Below are 12329 nucleotides of genomic sequence, written 5' to 3'. Positions count from 1 at the left end.
GACAAAATATTTTAATAGTATCTACGAATTAATTTATTTAAGTCTGTTTAATAATATATGTGATTAATAAAAGGCTTTATTAACATTTTTGGAAAGTGAAAGGACTAGTTATATGGAGAATACGTAGTTTGTCATGCACACACAAAAAAAAAAAATGATTAATTTTTTTTGATTGTATTTTTATAAAAAAAAAAATAATTGATAAAAATAAAAAATTAATTGGAAAAAGATTTGTTACCAATAAGAATTAGATAAGAAAAAAAGATTTTTTTTTTTAACGAAGTAGGACTTAATTAATTTTGTAAGAGAAAACTTATACATATAATAATAAAATTTTCAAGTAAATGATATTCATATAATTAATTTGTATTTTCACTAATTGTTTATGATTGTTAATTCAACAGAAATATATATAAATTGCTGAACATAACTCATAACAAAGAAACAAATAATATACATTTAATTAATAATCAATATTCAATAAGGATTTTTATTAAAGTAAATAAATGCCTATTGAAATCAAAGAATGCCGAATGAAGTAGATTACATAATTAAAGTTCACTCGTTCTAAGCATTTAAATATATACATAAATACATAAAAACCATAGAGGCAACTCTACATGCTCTTTATTAATTTGTTTTTTCAGTACTCTAGCAAAGTCTCCGAACACCTAGTTAATAAATCACAAACATTTATAAATGACAAAATTCAAAATAACTTATATAAAGACTGTAAAACATAAAAATTTCACTACTGTTAATATAATATTTTCTTTAAAAATATCAGATAAAATTAACTATTCAAAGAAATTTCTTTCACCTACATTTATTTTTCAAGTTTCAACAATTTAATGTTTTATAAAAAAAAAAATATTTTTTTATGCATATATAACTTCTAAAAAGAAACAAAAAGAATTAATAATTTTTTTTTTTATCAAGAGATTGTACATCTGACTATGTATTTTCCATATATCTGTTAATTTTTATTCTCAAAAAGGTTAATAATGTCTTTTATTAACCATTTATGTAAACTATATATAAAGAGTTTACTTAATTATAGTGCATATATATAATTAAAACAGTTAAAAACATTATAATTCACTAAACATAGTCTTTATTAATTTGTACGTTTAATATATGGTTTATAAATCGTTTGTTAAATAATTTTTCTGCATTATTGAATAAAAAAATGAATAAAAAAAATGTGGAATAATTTACACTAATTTCATTTATACATAAATATTTATTACGCAAGTAAACTTTATAAATATAGTTTATGTAATTAAGAATTTACTGTTTTAGAGATATTTATTTACTTTAATAAAAAGATACCATTATTATTAAAAACATAGATTTATGTTAAAACTCATGATTATATGATAAATATACTTTTAAAGTAAATGAATAAATTAAAGATTAAGCTACTTATAATGTTTTAAAATAAGATAGATAAAAATTCAACATTCATAAAAATAAATTTCTTCTTTTTTGATTTTAATTTTGAATTATTAATTGTTTCTAAAGTTAGTTCTATTAACGTGATTTATTTTTCATACAAAAATCTTCTATGGGAATAATAGAAAAACATATTTTTCTCTTTAAAATGAAATTAAGTAAAATATAATTAACCAAGGAAATTAATAAAAATGACAAAAATACTTTTTTTTATTTTGTCCATCTCTTAAATAAAAATTATACATAACTTGTTATATGTATAATTTACTAAAAATTATCTCATAAAATATAATACCATTTATTATCTATGCTTATAACTTAATAATTGTAGTAAACTTAGACATCTAATTTAAAATGGATACATGAAATAGAAATACAAAATTTTCCTTTATACCTTATATATGGACTTCATGGGTATTTGATCCTTTAATAAAGCAACAATTATGGTTCTTTGTCTCTTTTTTTCAATCCCTTCGAAAAATTAAAAAAGGTAGAAAATTTATTTAACATAACAAACATATAATAATTTTTGTAATTTTAATTTTTATAAATTTACAAAATATTAGAATAAATGAAGAAAAATATATTTATATAAATGAATAAACATGATAGAGGTAACAAATTTAAATTTCTTATGGATAACTTACTCTTTTTCTATTCCTTCTATAAGCTCTATAAATGTAACAAGCAATGAAAATTACAAGAATTAAAAATGGAATAAAGGATGCTGCCAAAATGGACATATCTTTATTACTTTTATGAATCATATATTTAGAATTTGTCCCTGTTATATCCCTTCCTTCATGTTTTGGTATTACATTTTTAACAGCACTAATTTCTAAACCTTTGCATTGTTTTAATTCATTCATATTACTATATTCACAAAAATAAGGAGTACATTCAAATTTCAATTTGTGCTTTAAACAACTATCTGGAAGATATATTACTTGTTCTTTATCTTGGTTAATAATTGAATGATTCCCTAAATGAATCACTTTTCCATTAAATTTAGCATCTTTGCATGTCATATGATCCTTATGATGCTTTTCACATATGGAATATCTGCAAACATAATCATATAAAGATCCTAAACCCAATTCCGTTACATAGCAGGCATCCTTACTAAAATATATATCTTTATAATCTAACATAAGTGTTTCATGTTTTGGATTTTTCAAACTTTTTAATTTAACTAGACTTCTTTCATTTTTTCTATCAATAACGTCAAAAGAATTAAACGTAATAGTATTTTCTAATAAATCATCATTAACGAGAGCACACAATGTTACTTTTTGTTCTAGTGTTTTAAGACGACATAAATATACTCTTCTAAAATATAATAAATTATCTGAAATATATTCAAGTAGAAAAACAATATTTTCTGACTCATTTTCTGAAAGAACAGTTACCTTATAATTATCTCCTTCAGAGTTAAAATTTTCAAGTAGAAATTCATTTTTTGAAAGGTCACTTGGAAGATACCTTACATCAGCTGGAATGAAAGCAGGACTACAATGTATAGTTTGGTATATACCTCCATATATAGGACATAAATGCATATCACAGTTACTAAGGTTGTTATTAGATTTTTTGCATCCCTTGTTATATAGAAGTGCCATTTTAAAAATTTACATAATATTTATTTATTTTTCCTACTTATTCTTTATATTGTAGTTATTTTACTCAAATATTTAGAGGCTTTATTTTTTTAAACTCTTAATTTTATTTATATAATTTTTTATTCCTTATAAAAAATATGGTTTTTAACAAAATACACAATATTCATAAAATAATTAAACTAACCTTTTTAATCACTTATTTAATTATTAAAACTTAACTATATTTTTCCTTCCTTTTTAAAAATATGTTACTATAAATGTATCGCGCATAAAGTGTGATTAAGTATTTATTTTTGTTTATAATTTTTTTTTTTTTTTGAATCTAAAAGAAAAGGAGTATTTAAAAAAAATATTTTATACTACGAATTAAATAAAAAAACAGTAACATTTATTCACGAAAAATTTCAACAAAAAATAGTATTATTCTTTATATAAATAGAAAAAAATTTAAATATATCAAAGAAAATATATTTCTTTAATAATATTATTATAAACACAAAAACTAAACATATACTACAATATTATGTTTGTAGAATTAAAATTAAAATCACAGTTATTCCATATTATTTATATTAAAATAAAAAAAAAAAACGAATATATAAAATAATAATAAAATTCATATTTTCATTTTAATGGCTATATATATTAATGAAATAATAATACGATGCAACATATTTTTCGATAAAAATGTATAAATAAAATAAAATTATAAAAGCAACATTATTTTATAAATAAACAAAAATATATAAATGTTAGAAAAATATAAAAAAGAAGGACATACATATTAATTATTATTATTAAAATATATCTAAGTTATAATTAATTTAACAATTATAATAACAAAAAACGCATTTAGTTCACTTTAATTATCCCGTAATAGCTTTATAAATTAGTTCAATTTTATAATTAAAATCAAAAAAATGAAAACAGTGAATTTTATTATATACAATAATGTTACCTCAAAAAAATATGAATAATAATTAAAACACAATTATCGAATTTAGATATATAAAGAAATTTTATTTGCAATTTTTAGTGCAATTTTATTAAATATATACTACATTTTTTTGAATGCCGATTTAAAAATGACTTGACATTAAATTTTAATTATAATTAAGAAATAAAATTTAAATTATATACATATGTACATCATCATAAATTTAAATATTAACATTAAAAATTTTGTGTAAAAAACATCATAAATTTAAATATTAACATTAAAAATTTTGTGTAAAAAACATCATAAATTTAAATATTAACATTAAAAATTTTGTGTAAAAAAAGAAAAATTTAAATATAAAATTTAATATATTGGAGACTTAAGTTAAAATAATGAATAAATTTTTATGACATTATGATAAAGAAATTTCATATTATTAATAAAAGAAAATTTATAAAATAATTTTACTTAAAATGAATTATTTTGTTCAGAAAAAAAAAAAAAATGAATACAGCATCAAGTAATAAATTAAAAAAATGATAAAAAAGAGAAATTTTCGAAATTAAGAAAAATATATGTAAAAATAAATATTTTGAATCTACCATAATTTCAATAAAATTACTATAAACTATTGTAAAATTTTTTATTTAATAAAAGTAGATTTATAATAATATATATTAAAAGGTAATATTCATTTAATAATCAGAATTTTCACTATAATAGAAAAAGAAAATTAAAAAAGTAATTTTTAACTTTTTTTTTTAATTGAATATATTCATTTAGTACATTTCTCTATTAAATATTTAATAATAAAATCTTTAATATTTAATTTGATTGTTATGTAAATTAATGAAATATAATCCATATTTAAATAAAATAAAGAATTAATAATAATATATTTGAGATTAAAGATGATAATTAAAATAACAAAAATGTGTTAATTTAAAGCACTCAGCATTACATGAATAATAATATATATGGCAAAAAAAAAAAAAGAAAAAATGAATAAAACAATCACAAACATGAAAAATAATACAATTATGGTAAGAATTTAAGTATTGTCACAAGTAATATAACAAAATATATTACATAAAAATATTTTCAATAAATTAATAAAGAGAATATATAAATTAAAATATAAAAAAAATTTTCCTAATATATAGTTCTGCGTATATATATCTCTTAATTTGTAAATATGCAGTAATAAAAAAAAAATAAGTACGAAAATGACAATATTAGAAAATATTATTTATAAATTTAATAGGAATTATAATATAACTAATTAGGAATTGAATGATGTTTATGCTCAAAAGATGTAAATAAATAATATTACTGCATATTTAGATTTTTAATGAAAAGAAACATAATGTAATTAAAGTTTATTTTTGTGTGCAAAGTATTTTTAACAAATATGTATATTAAAATGTATATATTTGATTTGTTAGATAGACGTTAAATGATTTTACTATAGAATTGAGAAAACAGATTAATAAAGAGAATATAGAATTACCTCTACTAGTTTAATAAATTTAAATATAACTTTAATTAGGTGAATCAATAAACTGCTTTTAAGTAGTTTATTTCATTGAGAATTTATTGTTTTAAAAGATTATTTATTTTCTTTAATACAAATTCTATATTTTTATTAAAAACATAAATCCTCATTAATTATTGCTTTCTAATAAAATATATGTTACAATGTTGTGAATAATGCTTCGAAATAAAAAATCATTGTTTTTTAGTTAAAAATAATTAATTATTAAAACATAAAATTAATTTATTTAACTATTGTAAAGAAAAAATTTTTATGAGTACAAAATTTTCTTCTAAAAATTAACGTAAAACTCACTAGAAAGAGATTATTTTCTTAAACAATGTTTTTCAAAAATCTCGATACAAAAAAAATAAGTATATTTTTTTCTTCAACTTACAAAAAGAAATAAATAAAATTAAAATAAATTTTATTTTTTTGTTCAGAGCTAGCATGGATAACTACACATTTTTCTTATATCTATTAATTTTTATTCACAAAAAATTAATAATACCTTTTAATAATCACATAAGCTTAATTTTCATCTATATGAATTCCCAGAAACAATAGAATCGATTTCTGAGATCATTACAATAAATTTTAATTAATACTTTGGATCTTTTAATATAATAATTGAATGTTTCACAAGCTATAACTATTGAAAATAGTTCTTTTTTAATTCATGATTTATTAATTTCCTATTGAGTGACTTTGTTAGAGAATTAAACGAACATATTACTAAAGGATGTGTATATTTGTTTACACTAATTTAATGAATTTATATTTAGTTTTAATTCTATAAACCATAAATTGTATTTATATAATATACTTCAATAGATATTTATTGTTTTTAAGAGGCATATATTTGTGCTAAAATCTAATATTTTTATTAAAAATTTAAATTTTCATTAATTATCGATTTTAATTACATATATTTTATTTATATTATTATGAGTAATGTTAAAAAATTCAAATCCATTGTTCTCAAATTAAGAAACAAAAATAATTAACGAAATACAAAATAACTTATATAAATACCACAAAAGACGAAAATTTTATTATTTTTAATAAAATATTTTTTTATATAAATATAAACAAAAATATATTATAAGGTAACTTTTTTGTTAGTGACTTTTTCTTCTATTTTCTTAAATTAAATTATTTTTAAAAAAAATAAAATATCTTTTATAAATTTTTAAATTAAAAAAAGAAAATAAAAAAAATTTAACAATTATTTTATTTTTCTTTTTTTATCTTGAGCTTGCTTAGCTAATTATTTATTTTACATACAGCATATGATTTTTGTTCTTGAGATGGTTAATAATTCCTTTTATTAACCATATAGATAACTATTTACTTTTCATCCAGCTATTAATTTTTTATTCTGAAAAAAGTTAATATCTTTTATTAAGCATAACCTATAATTCAGTTAAATGTATTAGTTACTACTTAAAGCTCGTTCTATTTAACTTGTTTTATTATGTTAATCCCTTTTTGCATTTCTGTAACTTTTCTATATTTATCATACTAATATCTTAAAGTATTACGCGGTTCTTATTGTGAATATAAAAATAGTTCTAATGCTTGAATGAATGTCCAAAATTAAGTTTTTACATACTAACGTTAGTAATTTGTATTAAATTCTCCAATTGTTATTTATATATCTCCTTATTTTTATTACTTCACTATTTAATTTTTGTTAATGGAATTTATATGTATCTACCTCTATAGCATATAGGTATATATTTTAGAATTTCATTTTAGATTTGAGTTACTCTACACATAAAAAACAAATGTAGTATATATTAAGTGTTACCACTATAATGCCCCATTTGGCATGTTTAGTATTCTGATCATTCTTAGGAAATATTATCTACGGCGTTATTATCATTATTTTCAACCATGGATTTCTTCGCAACTTCATTAAGACCGAATGTGTTTTTCCATCGATCGTTTAAGTGATTCTAATTTTTAAAAATTTTCTGGTAATATATTTTAGAATCTTGAATATAAATAATCTATTTCAAACAAAAAAAGATATAATGTCTACTCTATTTCACCATTCAATTCATTATTATAAACTAACCCTGTATTTTTCACTATTTTCTTAAAAGGTGAATTTTTTTTTTCATATAAAGTTTTATTTATGTAAACATTTATGAAAATTTTCACTCATTTTATTTTTTTGTCGCTAACATGTGCTGGTACAATATAATTTTATCTACAATATTCTAGTAACATATTCTTGAAATTTTTGACTTGTATAAATTAAACTAGGGTCTGTTAAAATGTTTCTAGGGGTAATATATTAATTGTCTATCCAATAGCTTTGTTAGAGTGTTGAAGAAACACATTAATAATGAACATGTAGAATTTCCTTTACTAATTTAGTGAATTTAAATAAAATTTTAATGCTATAAACCAGTAAACTGTATTTATCTAGTCAACTTCATTGAGCATTTGTTATTTTTAAGATGTCTTTATTTAACTTAGTAAAAATCCATATTTTTATTAAAAAATTATATTCATGTTAATTATTGATTTTAATTACATAAATTTTACTTATAATGCCAAATATAATGTTCAGTAACTCAGGTTAAATGTTTTCAAGTTAATAAAAATAAGTAATTAATGAAGCACAAATTAAATTAATTAATACAAAACAGGAAAATTTTATTATCGTTAATATAAAATTATTTTATATAAATTTAAACGAATACACTACAAGAAGCTTTTTCTATTAACAACTTTATTTTTTAATTTTTTTAACAATTTAAAACATTTTTTAAAAAAATAAATATATTTTTTTATGCATCTTAAATTTACAAAAAGTAAAAACAAAAAATTAACAACTAATTTTTTTTTTTTTTGTTTAGCACATGCATAACTATTTATATTCCATACAGCTATTAATTTTTATTCTCAAAAGGATTAATAATACCTTATATTAACCACTAATTGAATGTCAAATAACTTTTCTATGATATTGAAAAAAACTAGTTAATAAAGAGCACGTATAGAAATCTACGCTTATTTAATTTTTATCCAAATCATATATTTATCAAATTATTAATTTTTATTAATATCAAATATTAGTTTTTTCAGATAATTACTATTATCGTCAATTTATTCAATATCCCGTGTATATAGCATTTTACATTACATTCTTAATTTTTAAAAAAAAAAATACATAAAATTATCATACATTAGCACAAATTTTTTTTTTTGCTCATTCGTATATGTGTGCACATTTTCCCTGAATTTTAATATGCTTAAATAAAATATTTTTACTCATTTTATTTTTCTTAAAAATTTTTTAAAATGTGTTGATAGTTCTATTTATGAAGAGAATATTGAGAAAACAGATTAATAAGAGGAATATATAGCTACCTCTTCTAATTTAATGAACTTTAATTTTAATGCTATAAACGAACAAACTGTCTTATATACAATCTATTTAGAAAATTTAATGTTTTTAAGAGGAATTTATTTATTTAATAAAAATCCTATATTTTAATTAAAAATTTAAATATTCATTAATTATCGATTTTAATTACATATATTTTATTTATAATCTTATAAATAATTTTTAGAAATTCAAATTCACTGATCTCAAATTAACGAATATAAATAACATAATACAATTTAAATTGGATAAATACTACAAAGATAAGAAAAATTTATTATTGTTTACAAAATATACCTCTAAAACAACAAAAACAATTAATTACCAGGATTCGTCATTTCTTTTATCCGAAAAAAAATAAAAAAAAAATATTATTTTTTTTTTTTTAAAACAAAAGAAAATAGAAAATGTTGTATGGAATATGAATAGCTAGAAATGAGAATTACAAATAAAAAAAACAAAAAAAATTAAGAATTGATTTTGTTCATTTATTTTTTGTAAATTTTAAAATACATAAAAAATATATTTTTATTTGGAAATGATTTAAAATTGTCGAAATATAGAACAGAGGAGTTATTAATAAAAATTTTCTTGTACATTTTTGTTTAAATTTTTTAAAAGAAATTTTTATATTAAGAATAATAAAAGTTTCGTTTTTATTAGTATTTGTATAATTTATTTTGTATTTTGTTAATTATTTTTGTTTATTAATCAGAGAGCAATTGATTTAAGTTGACAAACATTGCTCATATCATTATAAATAAAATATATGTAATTAAAATCGATAATTTGAATTTAAATTTTTAATAAAAATAAGGGTTTTTATTAAAGTAAATAAATTCATTTTAAAAGAAACAAATGCTCAATATAGAACACTATATATAAAAGAGTTTATTCGTCTATTGCATTAAAATTATCCACAAATTCATTAAACTAGTAGAGACATTCTGCATGCTTTATTAATATATTTATTCAACGCTTTATCAGAGTTATTGAATAGGCAATAAATAAACTAACTTCTTACATAATTATCTAATGACAGTATATTAAACACTTTTATCTTTTATATCTCATAGTTTCTATGGCATACCTTAATAGTGTTTATAAAATTATACAAACGAAATTATCTCAATATACTCATAGAAAAAGAAAAATTATTTTTTTTTTTTTTAAAAAATGCGAACTCAATTTTTTTATATGAATTTTTTACTAATACCATGCATAATTTATAAAGATATCTCCATTACATTTTAGAAAATATGCATATTCTTCGTAATCCATTTTGCAATTTTTATGTGCTTATCTAAAATTATTGTACATATCATGATAGATAAATCTTCATGCATGTCAATTAATTATTTTGCATGCACAGAGATAATCTTAAAATAGGACTCTATCATCATATAAATTCTGAAAAAGGCAAATTAAGGATTTTATGTCTAGAAAGATGCTGTGAAATGAAAATATCTTTATAGAAAATTAAAAGGCATTTTTGTTTGCCTAATATTAAATGTTCCATTGAAAAATATGTCACAAATAATTTAGTCTTCCAGATAATGCATAAAAGGAAAATTAAATCTAAATAGAATTAGTCTTTAACTAAGCTCAATTTATTTATTACGATTTCGTTAAATATTATTGAATCTATAATATAACATGAAAACCAGAAGAGTATTTTATACAAGTAACTTTAGATTATTATTCTTATTTTACATTAACTGGTGTTATCAAAAGAACTCCTTCATTAAATTATTAAATTTCTATAAAGATAAATATCTAGATCCCTTTATTTGTAATATTTAGAAGTATTTTAACTGATAGAGATTCTATTTATTCAATTCGAGAATTTCAAGTTTATGTAATCGAAGAATTAAAGATAAAATTACACTGTACTGGTGTTCATTATCCTCAAGAAAGTTGTATTAATGAGGATTCACTTAAAAGCATTGGTTATATCCTTGAAACAATATATGAATAAAAAGATATACCTTTCAAAAAAATAGTGAAGAATGCAGTTTTAATATACAATAATGTGACATATGGAGCTATAGGATAAATATCACATTTGATCATGTTTGAAACGAATTGTAAATGTATAGATTTTTAAGAATTAGACCTGAAAATGCACCATTTACGAGAATTATACAATTGATAGATGGAAACACATGTATGAAAATCTGAAAAAATTTAGAGAAAGATTAACTTCTGAAATTAAAGATATTAATGTAGGTAGATGATTTATTAATTTCCTATTAAATGACTTTGTTAATATTGAACAAACAAATTAATAAAGAGAATATAAAGAAAACTATATATAATTTATTTCTTATACAATTAAACTTTTAAATAATTAAATATTTAAACTTAAATAAAATATAGTTTCTAGCATAATTTGAACATGCATCCATCCCCATAAAAAAAAAATATCTAAAATCTTTTTTTTAAGATTACCATTTTTTTTTAAAAAAAAAAAAAAGTATATTATTACAATTTATTACTTTAAGTCAGTATCATATACTAAAAAAATTTGATATATCTTTCTTTTTTAAAATTGTAGATACAAATATAAAAAATAAATAAAAATTATCATTATTAAAAATTTTTTAATTTAGTGCACTCACATTAAATGTAAGTATATATATATTTTTTAGCGTATACACTTTTGAATAACTATTTTATAGTAAACATTTATGAATGATCATTGTCCTTGTGATTTAGAAAAGAGGCCTACAATATAATTTATACATCAGTAGCTGATTCATTAAATACCTTTTCGATGACTTCGGTAGACTACTAAACAAACATTAATAATGAATATGAAGAATTATCTCTATTTATTGAGTTTATGTATATTATTAAATGCTATAAAATAAGTAATCTTTATTTATGTAGTTTACTTCATTGAATATTTATTGTCTTTAGGAAGTATTTATTTTAGTAAAAATACTATATTTTTATGGAAAATTTAAATCATTATTATCGATTTTAATTACGTAAATTTTACTTATAATGTTATAAATAATGTTTATCAATTTAAGTTTTCTGTTTTCACGTTAACATGAGTAATTAGTGAAATACAAATTAAATTATGAAAATATCACAAATATGAAAATGTTATTACTATACATATAAAATTTTTCTCATTAAATTAAAAATAAAAATTCAGTACAAGGAAATTCTCTCATCAATAAATTATTTAAGTTTTATAATCATTATTTTCTTTCCAATCCATTTTAAAATTTCTATTTAAAAAAAAATAAATACATTATTTTGCATACTTAATTTCACAAAAAGAAAAAAAAAAATTAACAAATAATTTTTTTATATCTAGTATTTGCATGTCTAATTACATATTTTCCATATTAATCGTTATATTCA

General features: G+C 18.7%; 1 protein-coding gene across 1 annotated transcript, besides 7 other annotated features; it reads right to left on the bottom strand.

Annotated features, from left to right (window-relative positions):
- Nucleotides 1-1896: 1896 nt before the first annotated feature.
- Nucleotides 1897-3074, bottom strand: PGAL8A_00265900 (fam-e protein; the record flags this gene model as incomplete). Its single annotated transcript, XM_028671634.1, has 2 exons — nt 1897-1926; nt 2103-3074. The coding sequence occupies 2 exons, from the start codon at nt 3072-3074 to the stop codon at nt 1897-1899; spliced, it is 1002 nt and encodes a 333-aa protein (XP_028528267.1).
- A 2349-nt stretch (nt 3075-5423) lies between these two features.
- Nucleotides 5424-5849: a repeat region.
- A 379-nt stretch (nt 5850-6228) lies between these two features.
- Nucleotides 6229-6635: a repeat region.
- A 257-nt stretch (nt 6636-6892) lies between these two features.
- Nucleotides 6893-7845: a repeat region.
- A 1-nt stretch (nt 7846) lies between these two features.
- Nucleotides 7847-8257: a repeat region.
- A 635-nt stretch (nt 8258-8892) lies between these two features.
- Nucleotides 8893-9338: a repeat region.
- Nucleotides 9339-9559: 221 nt separating this feature from the next.
- Nucleotides 9560-9970: a repeat region.
- Nucleotides 9971-10395: 425 nt separating this feature from the next.
- Nucleotides 10396-11186: a repeat region.
- The last annotated feature ends 1143 nt before the right edge of the window (nt 11187-12329 follow it).

The sequence above is a fragment of the Plasmodium gallinaceum genome, assembly GCF_900005855.1.
Source record: "Plasmodium gallinaceum strain 8A genome assembly, contig: PGAL8A_v1_78, whole genome shotgun sequence".
NCBI classification, from domain to species: Eukaryota; Apicomplexa; class Aconoidasida; order Haemosporida; family Plasmodiidae; genus Plasmodium; species Plasmodium gallinaceum.
This window is presented reverse-complemented; position numbering and strand designations above follow the sequence as displayed.